We start from the raw sequence: 18,970 nt of genomic DNA, 5'->3' as shown, positions 1-18,970 counted from the left end.
GATAAATTAGCATAAGGAAGCAATACGGCATTGTCGTTTGCGAAGGAGGCTGAGTGTCAACAAGAAAGTTGGTGCCAGTTGTCACTCGCTTTTGTCATTTGGACAGAGGGTCTGCAATAAGTGACCTTTTTGACCCGATGCATAATTCAGTGAAGACTTTATATGTTGTATTATTTTCTTTCAAAAAAATTTTTTTTTTCTTTTTTACACCTCTGCGCTTATTCACACTTAATTTACTTATTATTCTTAATTGTTCGCATGTATATAAGAAGACCATTACACAATACAATACTTCATCTTCAAAATTTGTGTCACTGCCACTTAGTTTGTAATTTCCAAATACCGTAATTTTGAAAATGCGTCACCATTACTTCAAACTGCTTTCTACTCCTGTGTTGTCGTTACGTTCATTGGAATACTTAGCAATTTGGCCAAATTACAACCTTTTTATCTTTACAAAACTGCAACTCAAAGCATGTTGTTGATATCGCCTGAAGATTGTTTATTTAAGTGTGTTGATATAGTGTACAAGCGTATATATATGTGTGTGTGAGTGAGTAATGGCCGACTCTGGGATCTTGTTTTTTTTTGCGCAGTGTTCAATGCAGTTTCCTTTTTCTCCTCCTTAAAAAACATACACGTGAGGATCTCTTTTGAATTCATCAATGTGGATTCTGTAGTTGTTGCTATTTTTAGTTTGTGTGGGCCGCCGGAAGCCGGTATTTTGCTCGTTACTGTAGTCAGTATAATCACCTCTGTCAGGATATGTTATAGAGATATTAATATATTTTGTTATAGCATGTGTGTCGCATGTTGACCTTAATAAAAGATGTCATGCCGCAAATCATTGGCTATTTATCGGTCACAAGATTAATTCGTTATACAGTACAGTAAACCAGAAGCTGTTTAGAAAAAACAATCAACTCCACTTTGATTTAGATAGAATGTTGAATTTCAAATTCAAAAACATAAAATTATCTCATTAAATTTACTAAAAAGTTCAATCAATTTCTTGGTAACCAAATACACACTTAGCACGAAACATGACGCACCAACTTACACACACGTCACGCATTTCGCTATAAATACAAACCAATTGTTTTCGTCATTTCCACTTCGTGGTGTAAGTCGCCAAGATTTTCTTTGATATGGCAACTGTTGTGTCAGGGCGACGTTATGGGACATGTACTTTCAAAAGTTTCGAATTTGTGGCATGGTTTTATAGATAATCCGGTACAAGTCTGTATGCTCGGACTTGATTCAGCTGGTGAGTTATTTGCGATCAAGTTGTTGCATTCTTTGTAACAGTTTGCTACATTTTGTTACTTTGCTGTTACAAAATTTTGGTCGTTTTACTTCAATGCAAAACTAGCAACACCTATTTATACTATAGGATAAAATCCTAGTCTGCGTCAGTGGATTATTGTTTTTTACAATAATACATATGGAAAACGTTTATAAGTTTTGATTAGCTTTGTCAGCAGACTCAAACTGCACTCTGGCTCATATATTTCTGTTTACATGTTTTTTTCTGACATTTTTTCATTCCTGTTCTCATAATATTGCAGGCAAAACTACAGTTTTATACCGACTTAAGCTTAAAGAATCGGTGAGTACCATTCCAACAGTTGGATTTAACGTTGAAACCATTGAACCTTGTGACGGTTTAACGCTGACAGTTTGGGATGTTGGCGGACAGGGCAATTTAAGAAGTCTTTGGAAGCCTTACTACCAAAGTTGTGACGGTAAGAAAAGAAAGACAAGTAATGTTCTATTTGTGAGCATTGATGTTTCATTTTACTTTTTCTTGGATTACTTTGAGTTTAAGTTTTTCTTTACAAAATTATATGGCGACATCTGGCGTCATATAAAGCTAAGATTTGAAAGCTATTATTTTGCTAATGTAAGCTGCGAATGAAAACAAGTTGCTTGTAGTCGTAACTTTATATAGGCTACACGACTGTAAAGTATTTATATATTTGATCTGTTATAAAGCGTTTGTTTAACTCAAGATAACATTTCACGTCAATCGTGTTTTCCGCATAAAATATTCGCTGCATGAACTCAGGTTTGGTGTACGTTGTGGACAGTGCTGACAAAGCCCGATTCAAGGAGGCAAAAGAAGTACTCTTCAGAATATTAGGAAGCTCGGATATGACACGAGTACCTGTGCTTGTGTTTGCAAACAAGCAAGACCTGCCAGGCTCGGTGGCTGCAGTCAAGTTAGCTGAAGAACTTGAGCTGACAGCAAGCCTTACCAACCCATGGTACATCCAGTCATGTTGTGCTTTGACTGCTGATGGCCTCGCCGATGGTTTTACAATGTTTTCCGATATGCTAAAGCATTATAGGAAACAAAGAAAGTCGTGACGATGAAATATATGAACGACAATATTTTCCAGACCGTGCGACACTGATTTTTCAAATGCTGTTTTTCTTGCTTTTTCTTTCTGCGCAATTGTTTCAACATCCTTTATTATACTGTAGTACAAAATCGCGATCAACCAAAAATCTGAACATTTTCATTTTTTTACCACTTCTATACCTGACCTATAGTGAAAAAAGTTTTATATATTATATATATACAGATGTTTTCATTGTATATTTAAGCTAAACCTTTATGATTGCGGTGCGTTTCTATGTAACTTTTCTTTATAAAGAATGGAATAAAATGTAGACAACAATTGACATTTACAAGATTAACAAGTTAGGACGGCACTTACAGAAATTCCTAATGTTTTGAAGTTGCTACGTTCCAGTGAGTAAATGAGTAATTATTTTCTGAGTTTGTTTTGAACTAACCGGTAAACCACTTCACTCGCTGATTTAAAAATCCGAGCTCATTGGTTTACTTCTATTCACTTAGTTCAGCGGTTCTTAAACTTTTTTGAGCGCGACCCAAATCTGAGTTTCATGATCACCTCACGACCCAAACCTATGTCGCGACCCATTTTAATGTCCTATAGACCTATATTATATTATATTAACCTATGTCGCGACCCACCTATGTCACTATGTCGCGACCCATTTTCTGACCCTCCGCGACCCATGTTTGGGTCGCGACCCATACTTTAAGAACCCCTGACTTAGTTATATACAAACGCAATAACAGACGATTATCGCGTCATCGCAGCATTTATCGTTTATGCTTAAGCGGTTAAAAATGGAAAGCAATCAGAATGCAGGAAGAAATTTTGTGTCCTGAAAATCTATATATCCTCAGCTGTATGATATAATGCTTGTAACATAATGAACATAAAATTTCCTCATTTCGTGTTTAAGTTACCATAAACACGGAGAAGAACCCTTGTCGTCGCAACCTCAGGGCCTCAAAAGCCACAGGAACTTAAACAAACAGTAACCTAAATTACTTGAAATAATCTCTACAGTGATAATAATCCAACCCGCATTACAACTTACAAAGAATGAATGTTAAACAGCGATTATTATTGTTACGTATCAAGATAATTGTAATGGATATAATTGACAAAAGACGAGTAAAATTCTTTAACATAATCATATTGTTTGACAATTGACAGCGATGTTTTTCGCCATTTTGATCATAGCTTTGTAAAAAAATTAATTTGCCCTTATTAGTCGGTCGCCTTGTATAACGTCAGCACCAAACAAGGGAAAAAGACAAAATCATCTACTTCTTGCTTGTTAAATTGAGATAGCTAAATTTCAGTTTATTTTTTATTTGAAATCTCAATTTCAAATTCACATGAAGTTGTGGGTGATCATAAATTATCTGGTAGTAGGCAATTAAAAAGTTACCAAAAATAATAAAGCTCCTTCCATGGCTAGTAGACTAAGTAGGCCCAATCAGTTAACAGTTGACGTTAATATTTCTTCTAGTATTTCAATAAAAAGTTAAGAATGTGTTTTTCCTTCGTGCAAAACCGACGACGACATCATCATATCGCAGTCTCTGGTGGACTATAAACTTTTCCATTTAAACAACATTCTTACTTTAAGGTTAAACTAAAAACCTCAAAAAGCCAATTGAGATACCTGAAACCATCATCTAAATTAAACTTCTAAATAAATTCTGTCATCAACAAACTTGAAAACAATAGCAAACTATCTCAGCTCATTTCTATATCGCCATAAGTGGTGTTTTCTATGTGTTCTAGAAATACGTTATTGAAGAAGATCTAAACTAAAGTAACACGTGATCACGTGGTCAATTTTAATGTGTTTTAAACGGATTTAAGGACAAAACGCGACTTATAACTTGATACAAACACGCAGAAAAGAGAGCAAAATAAGTTACATGTCCTTCATGTCTTGTTTTGGTGCGGTGTGGCAAGTAGCATGATATTTTATTTAAACTCAAGAATCAAAAAATCATTCTAATCTTAAATGGCATGATAGTTCCATGTAAATTGTTGAGGATTGCAGTTTACCTTGAAGAAGGTGCCGCGCCATTTATAGTCGCCAGTAGAACATCGACCATGCGCAGCACAAATGTAACACACACCTCACGATCTTTTTGCATCTGTTGAAGCGTTGTCATTATCACAAATCAGTATGAGCCTTGAGGGCAAGTCAAGGTTTTGTGGGAAGAAAAGCGAAGCTATTTCCAAATTTGCGTGTTGCAGACTCGTATAGTCATGATGACAAAGTCAAAGATTTTAACTGAAAATGTTTGCTCTGAACAGAACGGTTTTACCAGTAAAACAATTATCTACCAGCAGTAAGAATGTAAATAACTTCCGATGCAAAATCCTGATTGATTTGTTCGTATGAACGGTTTTTACTGAAAACACTGTTTTACTCCTGTGGCGACAATTGGCGCTACGCACCCTACAAATAAAAACGTTAATACGCGTGACTACACGATCTTAATTTCTATCTTTGCAGCGCGTAAGTTGCTTGGAAGGAAGGTCATAACGTAACTGTAAACGAAGGTCATGTAACAGCGTGACGCGACACCTGATCGAAAGACACTTTATCGAACGACACTTAATCGAACGACAGTTTATCGAAAGACACTTAATCGAACGACAGCTGATCGAAACGACACCTGATCGAAACGACAGTTGATCGAACGACACTTTATCGAACCGACAGTTGATCAAACGACACTTTATCGAACCGACAGCTGATCAAAGCGACAGTTGATCGAATCGACTGTTGCTTCTCCCGCACACAGTCATAGCAAAACGTGGCGTACCGTTGCATTGTTTGCTGTAGAAAATTAAAATTTGGTGACTTTTCATAAAAAATGTTCAGCTATCTGTCCATGTTTGTTTGATAAAGTTGGATTTTGTAATTTTTGAGATATTGTGATATTTATATAATTTTGCTCTCTCTCCGCATTGAAGCGTATTACTCATTTACGCACCAATAACTTGACTAACTATTCTTTTTCGTTCTCTTTTCACAGCGGGGGCGCGGCGTAACAAGAAGAATTTCTAGAAATGTGTCACTTTTAGAAATACCTAATTTACACTAAATTCACTTTCTTTAGTTTTACAATTATGATGTATACAGGAAGCCAGATGATGTTTCTACTAACCTGTAATAATCTCATCAGTCTACGACGCATAGGTTTCTAGGTTACTCTCGTACTTAGTAATTCTCGTGCGTATTCTTGTGATATCTTATTAATATGTGGGCGGGCCGGCCGCCATGCGAAATCGTACACTTTATGATACAAATATAAAATATAGATATAAAATATAAATCGTCAACTTTATGATATATACATCACAATTCATTAATGCACACCATTACAAAGACCGCACATCACAATGGCTCATTGTTTCAATGTTTGAGAAACACGCAAAAATCTTGCTTGAACTGTCGGTTCGATAAAATGTCGTTCGATCAACTGTCGTTTTGATCAACTGGCGGTTCGATAAAGTGTCGTTCGATCAGCTGTCGGTTCGATAAAGTGTCGTTCGATCAACTGTCGGCTCGATTAACTGTCGTTCGATAAAGTGTCTTTCGATCATCTGTCGTTTCGATCAGGTGTCGTTCGATAAAGTGTCTTTCGATAAAGTGTCTTTCGATAAGGTGTCATAGTACCATGTAACAGCAAGGTAACTGACTGTGTTGTAATAGCTAGGCATTCTACCTTTGGCGCCATCACAGGTGGTAGTGCTTTGTGGTAAAGGACAAATAAAGAGTAGAATCTCGAGATTCCAGATGATGCTACGATTTTTATAGTGAAGCAAACGAGATGATGCTGTATGGGAGGAGCAGGTATCTTCTGAAGGAGTCAAGTCAGACACAACATGACTCACAGTAAGACCATTTATTAAATCAGGTTTCTCATTGCAGCAAACCAATTGAGTTTGTGATAGGCTGATACCTTCATTATAAGTGTCACAATGACGAACTATTTCACTCCGTCACGGCGTATAAGCAAAAGTAGATACAAGAAAAAACAAATGTTTTTGCGGAATCATGGCACGTCTCATCATCTATATAAACGACTTGCGCTTAAAGAAATCAAGCAAAGTTTGCAAAAGTGAAGATATCGAAAACATAAATAGGATGAAGAAACTCTTGCTGCTTGTTGGCTATTGCTTCATCATAGCTAAATGCCAATCTATTTCCGAACTGGAATCTCAATCTCAAATTTATGTCAGGCAGTCTGGTGTCATCAACTACGTAGATACAGGTATACGTTAAAATAAATAATTTAAATCAGGTAAACACTGTTCTGAAAAATTTTCATTAATTTCTTTTTACGTTTTTTTGTTTCAGTTGAAAATTCAGATCGAGTTGTTCTCTTTCTCCACGGAAATCCTACGTCATCATACTTATGGAGAAACGTCATACCTCACGTCAGTCCCATCGCGCGTTGTATCGCCCCGGATCTTATCGGTATGGGGAAGTCATCGAAGATCGAAGGATCTCTCTACACTTTCCAAGTTCATTACAAATTTTTTTCCAGGTGGATTGACTCAATGAACTTGCCTAAAAAGGTAACCAATAGGATCATAACCTAGCAAATTTCATAAATATACTTCTTTTGTATAAGATTGTCTCATATATTTATCAATTTCAAACGTTTTAAACTAAATTTTACGTGGTATCATCTTCAGATAAACCTCGTTGTCCATGACTGGGGTTCTGGACTTGGATTTCATTGGGCCAATTTGAATCGAAATCGTGTTGCGTCCATTACTTACATGGAGGGCTTTGTTGGACCGTTTGAAAGTTGGGAGGCCGCTCCACCTGGATTGCAGATAATACGCTCATATAGATCATATGATGGTTAGATATTTGCTTGGTGTCACGCTTGCAACATTAAATTATACTGTAGGCTGTCATTATTTTATCAGAAAAAATCGTGTCTCTCGAGGCTATTTTCTCAGTTTCTTGTTACCCTAACTTGAATATTACGACATAACTTATTATCATAATGCTAATCTGAATCATCTACTGTACTTAATCTAAATCCTAACTTTCCTTAACTCCTAAATGTCTGAATTAAGCGTTTTGCATATCCATTCTTCTAGCTAAACCTTCTATTTAAAAACGGACTTTCAGTGAAATAATCACATTCTACAGTGTGCTATGTTAAATGTAACAAAAGTTTAAAGAGCTTCCCGATAAGTTTTGCTTAAACGTTTAGGGGAAGAAAGTGTCTTACAAAACAATTCATTTGTCAACACTTTGCTGCGAGAAGCAATCATTCGGCAACTTACTGATGAAGAATGGGAAGTATATCGTGAACCCTACCTCGAACCTGGTGAATCAAGGAGACCAACACTGACCTGGCCAAGAGAAATACCAATTGCTAGTGAAGGTATATCTCTTAGCCAAGTATACTTTATATAACTTTAAACAGTTAGTTTAGGTGGTTTGTTCATAACTCATAATATTACTCATTACTTAACACAAGACTATGTTTCATTAGGACCAGCAGATGTTGTAAAATTTGCAACTGACTGGAATGGATTTCTTTCTCGATCCTACAACCTTCCTAAGCTCTTCATTGATGCAGTTCCAGGAGTCATATCACCGTATACAAGAGAAGTTGTTAAAGATTGGCCTAACCAGTCGACGGTCAGAGTACGAGGTCTCCATTATGTCCAAGAAGATTCTCCTGATCAAATTGGCAACGCCATTCGACGTTTTCTTAGGAACAACGTCTTTGACCCCGAGCCATAATACTTGAGACATAGTTGAAAGCTATTTCACCTTGTCATGTATGCATTGGTCACATAGGTCAGTTATTGATTCGGTAAATTAGTGAAATACAGTACAAATACAATCATTACAGGCAATCATTATCCTCATTCAGTCCTAATAATTATACAGGTGTACAACTAGGGGCGCAGTGTCAATTTGATAGGAGCCGGTGCTCTGTATATAAAGCCTGATTAAAGCGTGTCATTTCTTATACTCGTATAGGCTATGTGTCACAATTTGTTTATGCCTTCACTACCTTCATAAAATAAACGTAAGTGCTGCCGGGGCTCGCTTATAGTTGTCAGAGTGGCACTACGGCAGCACTACATCCCTGTGTATCACACCATATAGCAGGGGTGGCCAAACTGCGGCTCTCGAGCCGCATGCGGCTCTTTGAGCCTTTAATTGCGGCTCTTTAATGAATTAGCATTGTTGAATTAGACATGCATTTTCCCGGTCAAGACGAGTTGTTTGATCAGATTATGAAACAATGCGTTCTATCACACGTAGTAACAATGGACTCATTGTTAGTAATAATTAGGGCCCGCAAAAGTCAATAAAGTCAAAAATTTTTAAGGACCTCGTCTGACCACGAATCAAAGAATAAAATTGTTTTCAGCACCTAGGGCAGGGGTTCCCAACCTTTTTATGTTCTCGTACCACTTAGCCACCACGGATTGTCAACACGTACCACTATTTTCAAAACAACTAATTTGATCCAATATTCGCACAGCAGCATTGTATTAATAACAATGACAGCAGGGAGTAAGATCGACAAAAGTAGCTTACTGAGTGCAGAGAATTTAGTACGGAAAGAAATAAAAGTGTTGTTCGCATATTTTAGCAACTCAAAATTAAATTGTTATACTACTATACTGTATATCGCATGCAACGGAGAGCTGCTCGCGTACCACCTGAAAAGCTCCCGCGTACCACTAGTGGTACGCGTACCACCGGTTGGGAACCCCTGACCTAGGGGATTGTTTCTAAGAAGTTTATAGGTCAAAATAAAGTCAAAATTTACAATAAAGTCAAAATTTTCAATAAAGTCAAAATTTGTCAAATTATGGCTTTTGACAAAGTTTTTGTGTTTCTTGAGAGTAATTTTTGTAAAAATCCTCGTGGAAGCATTGTAAATCAGGAACTGCGACACAATTAAACCATATTAACCCATAAAAGCAGGAAATAAGTCACAATGCCCACTTGGATCAGCAGTAACTTTTATCGCAAATTGTCCATTGTTTATTCATTGTTACGTATTTAAATAAATTAATCCTTATGCCGCGTGAAGGGGGTTACATTACTTCTTCCCTGTTTAATTTGCTGTTTATTAGAATTTACAATTCGGAGAAAATCGAGGCAAAGTGCCCTTTTCACAAGGACAAAATAACACAAGCTACCTAAATCTAACGCCAAAGAACACGACGCACTTTTTATAATCCATAAAACACCTTGACTTTTCGACAAAATATTACGTTTGGGTCTGAAATCGACAAAATATTATGTTTGGGTAACTGGAGGAAGAACTGTGGCCTCTACAAATAAGCAATTTCGTTAGGTCAAAATAAAGTCAAAATTTGATAAAAATAAAGTCAAAAAAAAATTTTTTTAGGTCAAAATAAAAATGGCCCTAGTAATAATGAAATTACACTCCAAAAACTACATTATTGTACCGAAGTGTGCTAACTTATACACTGTAGTTAAACACTGTCAGATTGAAGCTGTACGTCAGGGCTGACCTAGTTTTAAGTCTTGGTTACGTTATACTAATAATTGCAAAAAGAGTTGGTGAAGACTCATAGTATCACCACGCAGCACTAATGTTTATCAATAGCTACACTTCGTTGTGAGTGAATAAATTCGAATTTTTATTGTGTTTGTGTTGTGGCTCTTTTAAAACTGGAATCGGCTCGAGCATGAAGCAGGTCTGGCCACCCCTGGCCAATAGCGTGACACAAGGTCAGTATACGTCTTACCTGGGTTTATCTGACAGTGTTTTTAACCGGTTTGCGGCGGCATCCTTGCAAAATTTCCAACGAACAAGGAGACTTACAGTGTAACAGTTTAATCACAAAGAACTTTGTTTTGTTTTAAAAACCCCGATATAAAACCTTTTCACGTTACCGCTGACCAGCAGACCAGCTCATAAACAACATAAATTCAAAAGCTGAAAAGCACTTAAGGTGCCCTGGATTTTTTATACTGAAAAAAGGGTGTCGCAAACCATAAAAGGCTGGGAACCTCCGACTTCCAGTATTACTGTTAATCAACTAAAACTGTTGGGGTTTGTGCGGGTGATAGTTATAACAAACCCTAATCGGGCCTAATGAAACTACTTTAACCAAATACTTCAAATTTTGTAGCCTATGTGGTTTTTCTATAAATTTTGTTTACAACGACAATGTCCAAATTACCTCAATCAAGTGGAAAAAATTTTTATTACGATCTGAGATTTCCATTGTGAAGTGCATGAGATTCCTTTTGAGCTTTTCCATTGTTTCTCGTTTCTTAACGTTCCATGAGTCTTTTTTGTGCTATAACTGTTAGCATGTTGTTAAATGCTACTGCTATACGCTATTCAAGAAAAGATAGCATTTTGCATTCCGTTCCGTTCATGGCCAAAATTAAACAATATGATAAAATAAAGTAATTATGATATAATTAAACATATGATTACAATCTGATAACAAAAAAAAACAATAAGCAGTAATGTAATAAGAAGCTTTTTATGCTAATACTTGAAGAAGCCTCTTAAACGTTTTTTTAGTTCTACCTCTTGGTCTGTTACTTTACCACCAAAATCATGAAAACTTATTGAGAAAGTGCTACAGTACAAACCGTTTAATATATATGATTAATTACAATAGTGTGACTAGCCCCTTTTTATTGATAATTCCAAACTTTTTAGTTGTAGTAGTTAGCGAGCATTACCGCTTTTAGTTTTGTTAAAAATTAAGATTTTTTTTCTTTATCCATGCAAAACCGATGGTGACGTCATCATATCAATGCGAGAAAGGTCATATCTCACTCAGTCCTATCCCGCGCTGTCTCGCCACTAATTAAAATTTGATACTGATTATGATAATGACTGATGACTACATAACAGTACGATTTTATTTTGCCTCAACATTTATGAAAACATTTTAACTGTAACTTAAAATCGAGTAACATTTGAAAACAGCTCATTTATAACTCTTAACTTCAAAGCTTCGTTTCGGTTCTTGATTTTCCATAGATTCTATAGCGGCATACTCGTATACACAAACACTGTAATGCTTCTTTGACAATATACTGTCTTGTAAGTCAAACGTTATGTTAAGTTTTGTTTACATTGTTCTGTTTAAGCTGAAAACTCTAATATGTGAGATGTTTTGAACAATACAATTGGAAAATGTACTTTTCCTGTTTACATGTGAAAAAAAATTCTTCTTGGTCACTTTTTTACAGAAATAAAGGTAAGTCACAAATGACATGAGACTTTTCTGGAGAAATTGCCATACGCCATACGCCATACGCCATACGCCATACGCCTAACGCTCATTGTTACATGGTAAATCGTCACTATATTTTTTCGAGATTTGGCTTGTGCGCTATCGCTTGGTCGCGCTCGTGGTTAATATCGATCGTGCTGCCGTCTTTTAAAAATTCTTTGTTGTGCACTCATAAGCTAGAGGTCACAGTAAGCGGGTATTTTGTTAGAGTTTGTAGAGTTTATCAGTTAATCAACAACGACGTATGATAGTGAGTGCATTTTATTATTTCATCTTGTAGAAGCCCTTAGAAAATTTTAAGTTTTTGATTTAAGGATTATGTTATACTTTTGTTGGATTTATATACCGTTATCTGATTGCATTTTGGTAAGTTTTTTACATTATTGCCTTTTTTGAGCAATCGTTTACTTCTTAATGGTCAATATTTATTCTACACGTATTCATTTGCACATTTGTGTATTTAATTACTCCGAAGAACGTGGATGATAATTAAACCATACCTGGTCCGAAAAACGCTCGTTAAGTGAATGCGATATTTATTTGTGTATTTGTTACATAAAATACCTGCTGTGCTTGTTAGACGGTTTGGTGAGCTTTTGTAACCAAGCTTTTCTTTAACCAGGAAACTTCCCGCTTTTACGGCTAGTCAATTAGCCCGCCTATGCTCTCATAACTTTTATTAGCATTCCATTTCTTAACTTTTGCGTGTGCAGAATAAAAACAAAGGTATTTGCATCCCTTCAATAAAAACAACCGTCTTTCTTGTATTAAACCAAAACCTAGAATGACCAGTACAAAAACTCTTGTCCACCAAACCACAGCGTAATCAACTAATTATCATTAGGGTGTGAGATTGTAATTGTGGGCAGCGTAACATGCCTCGGGGGGAGTTGTGGGTAAAGGCGTAAACCGTGTACGTGTATCTACATCTACAATTTGCTAAAAACGACAAAAAGAGTCACAAGTGCCACAACAGTAAAATATTATTATACAATAACAAACTACACCGCAAACTAGTACCTTAAAAACTGGATTATATAACATTAAAATGCAGTGTTTCTAAAAACAAGTGCATAAAAATATTCCCGTGACACTTTTTCTTTGTTTTCATAGGTGTTATTTTAATTTATATAGAAAACCATGCAGTTTGCACTGAAAGACGTACCACCACAACACAGTGCCGCTGTGTTTACTTGTTATCTAAAGTTAGCTAGGCTCTAGTTTCGACAGGCAGTGTATTTCCTACATCTGTTGCGCCTGCAAGGGTTTTCGATCTTAGGATCATAAACAAGACCTTACATTCGTCTTTTATGGGTTATGTAATTATGTTCGACATGGCATTAATAAAAATTAAGCGCAAAAGTTAAACTTTCCTGGTATTTATTGAGCGATTTACCGAAAGATATTTTGTTCCATCATGGATATTGGATAACCATGGTAAACCAATCAACTCCTCAACAGTAATGCGTCATGATTAATTTAAGTAGTAATTTTGGAAAAATGTATGACCTCAAAATATAATTGTTTAACAATAAGGTTTACATTGACCTTTGAAGCGTTTAAATATCAGCCGAAAGAATAAAGTAATTGATCGAACGAAACACGAAATGCGATTTTCTATGAATTTTTGTAGCAACTTCTTTCCTACATTTATCCTTGTCGAAAGTAAAATGTATAATTTGTTTTTCTTGGCAAAATCCGATGCGCAAGTTTTGTGCAATTTTACTTGGAAGCCTACGTAGGCTACATAACGTCAAAGTATTTTGATTCAATTTAATGCATAGCCTCCGTATATAGTTTACCTTTATGGTAATTTTGGGAAAAGTGCATTTTTGATGAAATTATCAAAAAGATCTTTAGCTGCGTTGTGTACTTTTCTATTTCGATTGTTTTTTCATTGTTCTAATAACATGAGTTTTAAAATATTATAAGCTTGTGAGTCTTTGCAGATAAACAAGTTTCCCATTTAATATTTCCTATAACTATAACAAACAGAACGTCATGTTAGTTTTATTGGCCAAATTATACCCTATGTGTTTTTTATATTTTTCCGTTCGCACCATGATAAAATTGTGTTAAGCCTGTTACAAAGATGAATCTTCTGAACCTAACTAAGACTAAAATATAGAAAAATTTTTGACATATATTTGTTTTAAAATATAGATAGGTTATAGATATAAATATATATATAGATATAGATATACATAAATATAAATATAGATATAGATATAGATATAGGTTCTTCAAAAATATAAGAATAAGTCTTATTTTTGCGCTCATGCAAATTTGGCGACAACCCTTCTCGCCCCGCCCACGCCACTGTGTAAACCATTTTTAGATGCCAAGTCGTAGCTCCGTAAGATAAACAAACCTAAAGGTCGAACGTGATACTCTTGACACTCTGCGCGCCAAATTCGAGTTCATAATGAATTATATAATGGCTACAGCGAGTGTACATACAACTACCGGTGGCGAGTAATGGAACAAAAGATCGTTTGCATTGAACTTACTGGTTGTATTCGTTCCAGTTAGTAGAAATAGCAGCAACTGCCGGCTTTTTTCATTATATGCTGTCTTAATAAAATGCTACACTCTCTTAACGCAGAAATATAAGCATCTTATCAAGCTATCAACAAAAATTGATGTAATCAGTTAAATTTAAATTGATTTAATGTACGATAATACACGAAGCGTTTACTTATCGTCAATTAAACAACTACAAGGAAAACATGTTGTAAAAATTATTAAAGACAGATTCGAAAATATAAGTGATTCTTTATAATTCTATTAAAGTATTTATACAAGTTGTATAAACTTGCAAAAACAAATGTTTTTAAATGTTTTTGATATAACTTTATACTAACTAAGCTTTTTAAAATGGAAAACTTGCACGTAATTGCAACATATACTGACGCATTTAACCTACTCCTGGAATATTAAAGTCTCTGTTTCTTTGGATATACAGTATTTTACTTCAATGACAATCACAACGACAATTTTGCTTAAATCAGCAAGTAAAAAAGGCATTTAATTTGAATTACATAAGAACTTCATTTGAATTGTTGAGTATTGTAATTTCACATGTGACGAAGCTGATTCCCGGCCTTCTACAGTATAAACTCTTTAGATATCGACTATACAAAGACAAATTTAGTAAGCATTTTACGATTAACAAAACGTTATCGTCGTCACACAGTAGCCTGACAGTAAAAGTGCTGTGTCAAGCAACCTGTTGCTGCAAAAACTGGTCCTAACAAAAGCGGTATTTCCTATTTGACATATTGGCTCAAACAGTCATGATGACTAAGCTAAATATTTCAACTGAAATGCTGTCTTTTCTTTGAAAGTCGGAAAGAGAAAAAGTAGACTATATACCGTACCTATATTTCAACTATATGTCTAAAACATGCACATCCTCTTTACAGATCATTGTACAGTACACTTATAATACCACGGCTTGTTTGCAGGGAAATGGCGTAATTATACCAAACCATTAATAGTGAATAAAAAACTACAATAATATACTGAAACATATCAAATGTGAACATCTTCAAATGGGAAACGCGAGTTTGATTTTTTTCACGAGCGATTTTTATTATGGATATGGTTACCCCAATGAGATAAGAATTCTGGATCAGGTAGGTTTATTTAAATGAAAGGTAAAAAGGCCGTAATACTGGACTCGAGTGAAAATTTTAGAACAATGACTTTACAAATTATTTTGTCTAGCCACAGTGCAAGCGAAATAACGTTTTACGCCAAGATCGAGCGTATCTTTTTGCTGCATCATGGCACGTCGCGTTTTCTTTATAAAGGAATGGTTCGAAATGCGCTGACAAAAATAAGCAAAGTTTGCAGAAGCGAAAACATCGAAACCACGAATATGCTGAAGACATTCTTGCTGCTTGTTGGCTATTGCTTCATCATAGCTAAATGCCAATCTATTTCCGATCAGGAATTTCAATCTCAAATTTATGTCAGGCAGTCTGGTGTCATCAACTACGTAGATACAGGTAAGTTTAAAACAACTTAAATCAAGTAAATGCTGTTTTGAACAATTTTCATTAATTCCTTTTTACGTTTTTGTTTTCAGTTGAAAATTCAGATCGAGTTGTTCTCTTTCTCCATGGAAATCCTACGTCATCATACTTATGGAGAAACGTCATACCTCACGTCAGTCCCATCGCGCGTTGTATCGCCCCGGATCTTATCGGTATGGGGAAGTCATCGAAGATCGAAGGATCTCTTTACACTTTCCAAGTTCAATATAAATTTCTTTCCAGGTGGATTGACTCAATGAACTTGCCTAAAAAGGTAATTAAAGGTATTATGATTAGGCAAGTGTTATAACTTAAATGTAGTAGTGTGGCGAGCGCCGATTCATTGTTCATAGAATGCTATCTCAATTGCACTTTGGCAACTTCGTGTGGCCAAGTATGTATGGTGCAATGAATTGTGTTACTATCGTATCATTTTAGCCGAAAATAATAAATCATTGAGTATAAGGTAGTCAGTTTGATATTATTCGCTATCTTAGGTTGCTGTTGGAGCGTTCTTCAGCTCGTGTTCAATTAACACGCTGATGTCCAAATTTGGAGTTTCGATTATTCAATTTATGTTCAGTCAAATGAATTCAAGTCGAGTTGTATGTGTGATAATATAAGGTGTATTACGTTTGTTTTATGTTAAAAATATAGTATGTTACTCTGAGATAATTGTCGTGATGTACTATTAGCTAAATTACGATGGAAAATCTAAGACACAGATGTTTGTACATAGCAACAATTAGTTAAATCTTATTAGCATATGTTACAGTATATTCTTTTGATAAGTAAGTGTAACGGTCAGATAATATTGCACTGTTCCCAAAGTAGTCTAGTAGAGTTTTTACATTTTTTATTTTAAACATTTTACAACTAAATTTTACGTGGTATCATCTTCAGATAAACCTCGTTGTCCACGACTGGGGTTCTGGACTTGGATTTCATTGGGCTAATTTGAATCGAAATCGTGTTGCGTCTATTACTTACATGGAGGGTATCGTTGGACCATTTGAAAGTTGGGAGGCCGGTCCACCCGGATTACAGACGTTGCGCTTTTACAGATCATACGAAGGTTAGATGTTTGCGTGATGTATCGCTTTTAACAATAAAACTCAATATTTTTAAATGTTAACATTGCTTCTAAAGTGTTACCAACATTATTTTGTTGACTGTTGTTAAACTTTTATAGGTGAAGAAAGTGTCTTACAAAACAATTCATTTGTTGATCTTATGTCGGGCGCAATCATTCGGCAACTTACTGATGAAGAATGGGAAGTATATCGTGAACCCTACCTCGAACCTGGTGAATCAAGGAGACCAACACTGACCTGGCCAAGAGAAATACCAATTGCTAGTGAAGGTATATCTTTTTATCTAAGAATATTTCATAATTTTAACAATTAGTTTAGATGAAATATTGTGTGTCCATAATTTATGACATAACCCACAGCCATATTTTATTAGGCCCGGCAGATGTGGTAAAATTTGCAACTGACTGGAATGGATTTCTCTCACGATCCTACAACATTCCAAAGCTCTTCATTGATGCAGTGCCGGGAGTCCTATCTCCATATATGAGAAAAATTGTGAAAGATTGGCCTAACCAGTCGACAGTCAGAGTACGAGGTCTCCACTTTATTCAGGAAGATTCTCCGGACAACATTGGCATTGCCATCAGACACTTCCTTAGGAACAACGTCATTGACTCCGAAATATAAGACTTGAGATATATTCTGGCCACTTTGTTTTGTGGCGACTGCTTTTGGACGAGTTGTTAGACAAATCAGTGAAATTAAAAGTTCATTATGTGGAAATATTGTAATGGAATATAAAAGTGTGCAACTAACTTTTATAATGCTTGATGCATAGCCGTAAAAGCGGGAGGTTTCCTGGCCAAGGAAAATCTTGGTTACACATATTATATACATTATATCCATACTCAGAACTTTGTTTAAATTTTTGCGTTGATCTGTGAACAATCATACTGAAATATACTAAAAAAAATTGAACATTTCTGACATTTGTGGTTTTTGACGAATATACGGAAATTTTGATATACAGTAAATAGTTTAATTGATCAAACACTCAACGTAGTTTGTTCCTATATAACAGGGGTGGCCAGACCTGCTTCATGCTCGAGCCGCATATAACATATTCCAGTTTTAAAAGAGCTTCAACAAAAACACAATAAAAAACACGAATTTATTCACTCACAAAAAAGTGTAGCTATTGATTAACATTAGTGTTGCGTGGTGATACTATGACTATGAGTCTCCAACTGGGCTTCACCAACTCTTTTTGCAATTATTATTATAACCGTAACCAAGACTTAAAACTAGGTCAGCCCTGACGTACAGCTTCAATCTGACAGTTTACGTAACTACAGTGTACAAGTTAGCACACTTCTGTACAATAACGTACTTTTTGGAGTGTAATTTGATTATTACTAACAATGAGTCCATTGTTACTACGTGTGATAGAACGCATTGTTTCATAATCTAATCAAACAACTCGTCTAGACCGGGAAAATGCATGTCTAATTCATCAACGCAAATTCATTAAAGAGCCGCAATCAAAGGCTCAAAGAGCCGCATGCGGCTCGAGAGCCGCAGTTTGGCCACCCCTGCTATATAACAATTGCATTAGCGTCGACCTACTGTATATGTATTGAATTTTGTCATTAAAACTTGGCATTGGAAAAATCATGTTAATTTAAATACCTTTTCGAAAACTCGAACGCTATGAAATTTTTAATAAAACAAAATAAGAGCGACTGAAATAAATAGGATTTTTCTTCCAAAAATGCTTTGAACAATATAAAGAATTAATTTGAATTGGGAAGCAATTACATTTTACTCGAGGAAGCGCTAAACCTTTAATACAAAACTAGCGTTTCTAAACTACCCCTACTGTATATACAGTGGTTCCTACCAAGGGTGTCTCGGTACCTCCATTTGCACTACTCGGGTATAAGCCGCGGGATGTTGCTTTTATATTTACCCTCTAAAGCAGACATATTATTTATTTTCAAGGGTTTAGTTTACAAGCAAAAGCAGCCGATAGTGTTTTCAACATCCAACTAAATAGCCCAAACCTAATGAAAATAACGCTAAAACTTTATGAAGCTTTTTTTATATCTGCTCGAGTAAATATACTTACGTTTTATACCATATAAAATTTTGCTTCGCGTAAATTTTTCTAAATTTACTTGCGTTCTAACAATATAAAATTTTGCTTGTAGTTCTCACAACTGAAAGCATGGCCTATACTTCGGTAAAATAC

General features: G+C 35.5%; 3 protein-coding genes across 4 annotated transcripts; all 3 read left to right on the top strand.

The window, feature by feature from the left end:
- Window positions 1-1,132: 1,132 nt before the first annotated feature.
- LOC143453131 (uncharacterized) lies at window positions 1,133-2,684 on the top strand. The gene is made up of 3 exons (XM_076954292.1): window positions 1,133-1,267; window positions 1,569-1,745; window positions 2,069-2,684. The coding sequence occupies exons 1-3, from the start codon at window positions 1,177-1,179 to the stop codon at window positions 2,368-2,370; spliced, it is 570 nt and encodes a 189-aa protein (XP_076810407.1). The 5' UTR covers window positions 1,133-1,176; the 3' UTR covers window positions 2,371-2,684.
- A 3,358-nt stretch (window positions 2,685-6,042) lies between these two features.
- On the top strand, window positions 6,043-8,249 carry LOC143453116 (coelenterazine h 2-monooxygenase-like). Its single transcript, XM_076954271.1, has 5 exons — window positions 6,043-6,634; window positions 6,721-6,941; window positions 7,062-7,233; window positions 7,595-7,768; window positions 7,880-8,249. Exons 1-5 carry the CDS (start codon window positions 6,418-6,420, stop codon window positions 8,131-8,133), a joined length of 1,038 nt encoding a protein of 345 aa, XP_076810386.1. The 5' UTR covers window positions 6,043-6,417; the 3' UTR covers window positions 8,134-8,249.
- Window positions 8,250-15,501: 7,252 nt separating this feature from the next.
- On the top strand, window positions 15,502-17,724 carry LOC143453115 (coelenterazine h 2-monooxygenase-like). Of its 2 annotated transcripts, XM_076954268.1 has the most exons (6): window positions 15,502-15,658; window positions 15,739-15,959; window positions 16,183-16,290; window positions 16,589-16,760; window positions 16,878-17,048; window positions 17,153-17,724. In XM_076954268.1, exons 1-6 carry the CDS (start codon window positions 15,529-15,531, stop codon window positions 17,404-17,406), a joined length of 1,056 nt encoding a protein of 351 aa, XP_076810383.1. In that variant the 5' UTR covers window positions 15,502-15,528; the 3' UTR covers window positions 17,407-17,724. The 2 variants fall into 2 exon arrangements, with proteins under 2 accessions (XP_076810383.1, XP_076810385.1); XM_076954270.1 differs by lacking the exon at window positions 16,183-16,290 and having other exon boundaries at window positions 17,153-17,723.
- The last annotated feature ends 1,246 nt before the right edge of the window (window positions 17,725-18,970 follow it).

Source organism: Clavelina lepadiformis, chromosome 4, assembly GCF_947623445.1.
Source record: "Clavelina lepadiformis chromosome 4, kaClaLepa1.1, whole genome shotgun sequence".
NCBI lineage: Eukaryota > Metazoa > Chordata > Ascidiacea > Aplousobranchia > Clavelinidae > Clavelina > Clavelina lepadiformis.
Note: the sequence above shows the minus strand (reverse complement) of the source record. Positions and strands in the feature narration are given on the sequence as shown.

Excerpts from the sequence above, each read along its gene's own strand:
- LOC143453131 (XM_076954292.1), top strand. The coding sequence starts at position 1,177 with ATGGGACATGTACTTTCAAAAGTTTCGAATTTGTGGCATGGTTTTATA. Across the intron at positions 1,268-1,568 it reads GCTCGGACTTGATTCAGCTG|GCAAAACTACAGTTTTATAC; the intron begins GTGAGTTATTTG and ends ATAATATTGCAG. Across the intron at positions 1,746-2,068 it reads TTACTACCAAAGTTGTGACG|GTTTGGTGTACGTTGTGGAC; the intron begins GTAAGAAAAGAA and ends GCATGAACTCAG.
- LOC143453115 (XM_076954268.1), top strand. The coding sequence starts at position 15,529 with ATGCTGAAGACATTCTTGCTGCTTGTTGGCTATTGCTTCATCATAGCT. Across the intron at positions 15,659-15,738 it reads CATCAACTACGTAGATACAG|TTGAAAATTCAGATCGAGTT; the intron begins GTAAGTTTAAAA and ends TTTTGTTTTCAG. Across the intron at positions 16,761-16,877 it reads CTTTTACAGATCATACGAAG|GTGAAGAAAGTGTCTTACAA; the intron begins GTTAGATGTTTG and ends AAACTTTTATAG.
- LOC143453116 (XM_076954271.1), top strand. The coding sequence starts at position 6,418 with ATGGCACGTCTCATCATCTATATAAACGACTTGCGCTTAAAGAAATCA. Across the intron at positions 6,635-6,720 it reads CATCAACTACGTAGATACAG|TTGAAAATTCAGATCGAGTT; the intron begins GTATACGTTAAA and ends TTTTTGTTTCAG. Across the intron at positions 6,942-7,061 it reads CAATGAACTTGCCTAAAAAG|ATAAACCTCGTTGTCCATGA; the intron begins GTAACCAATAGG and ends TATCATCTTCAG.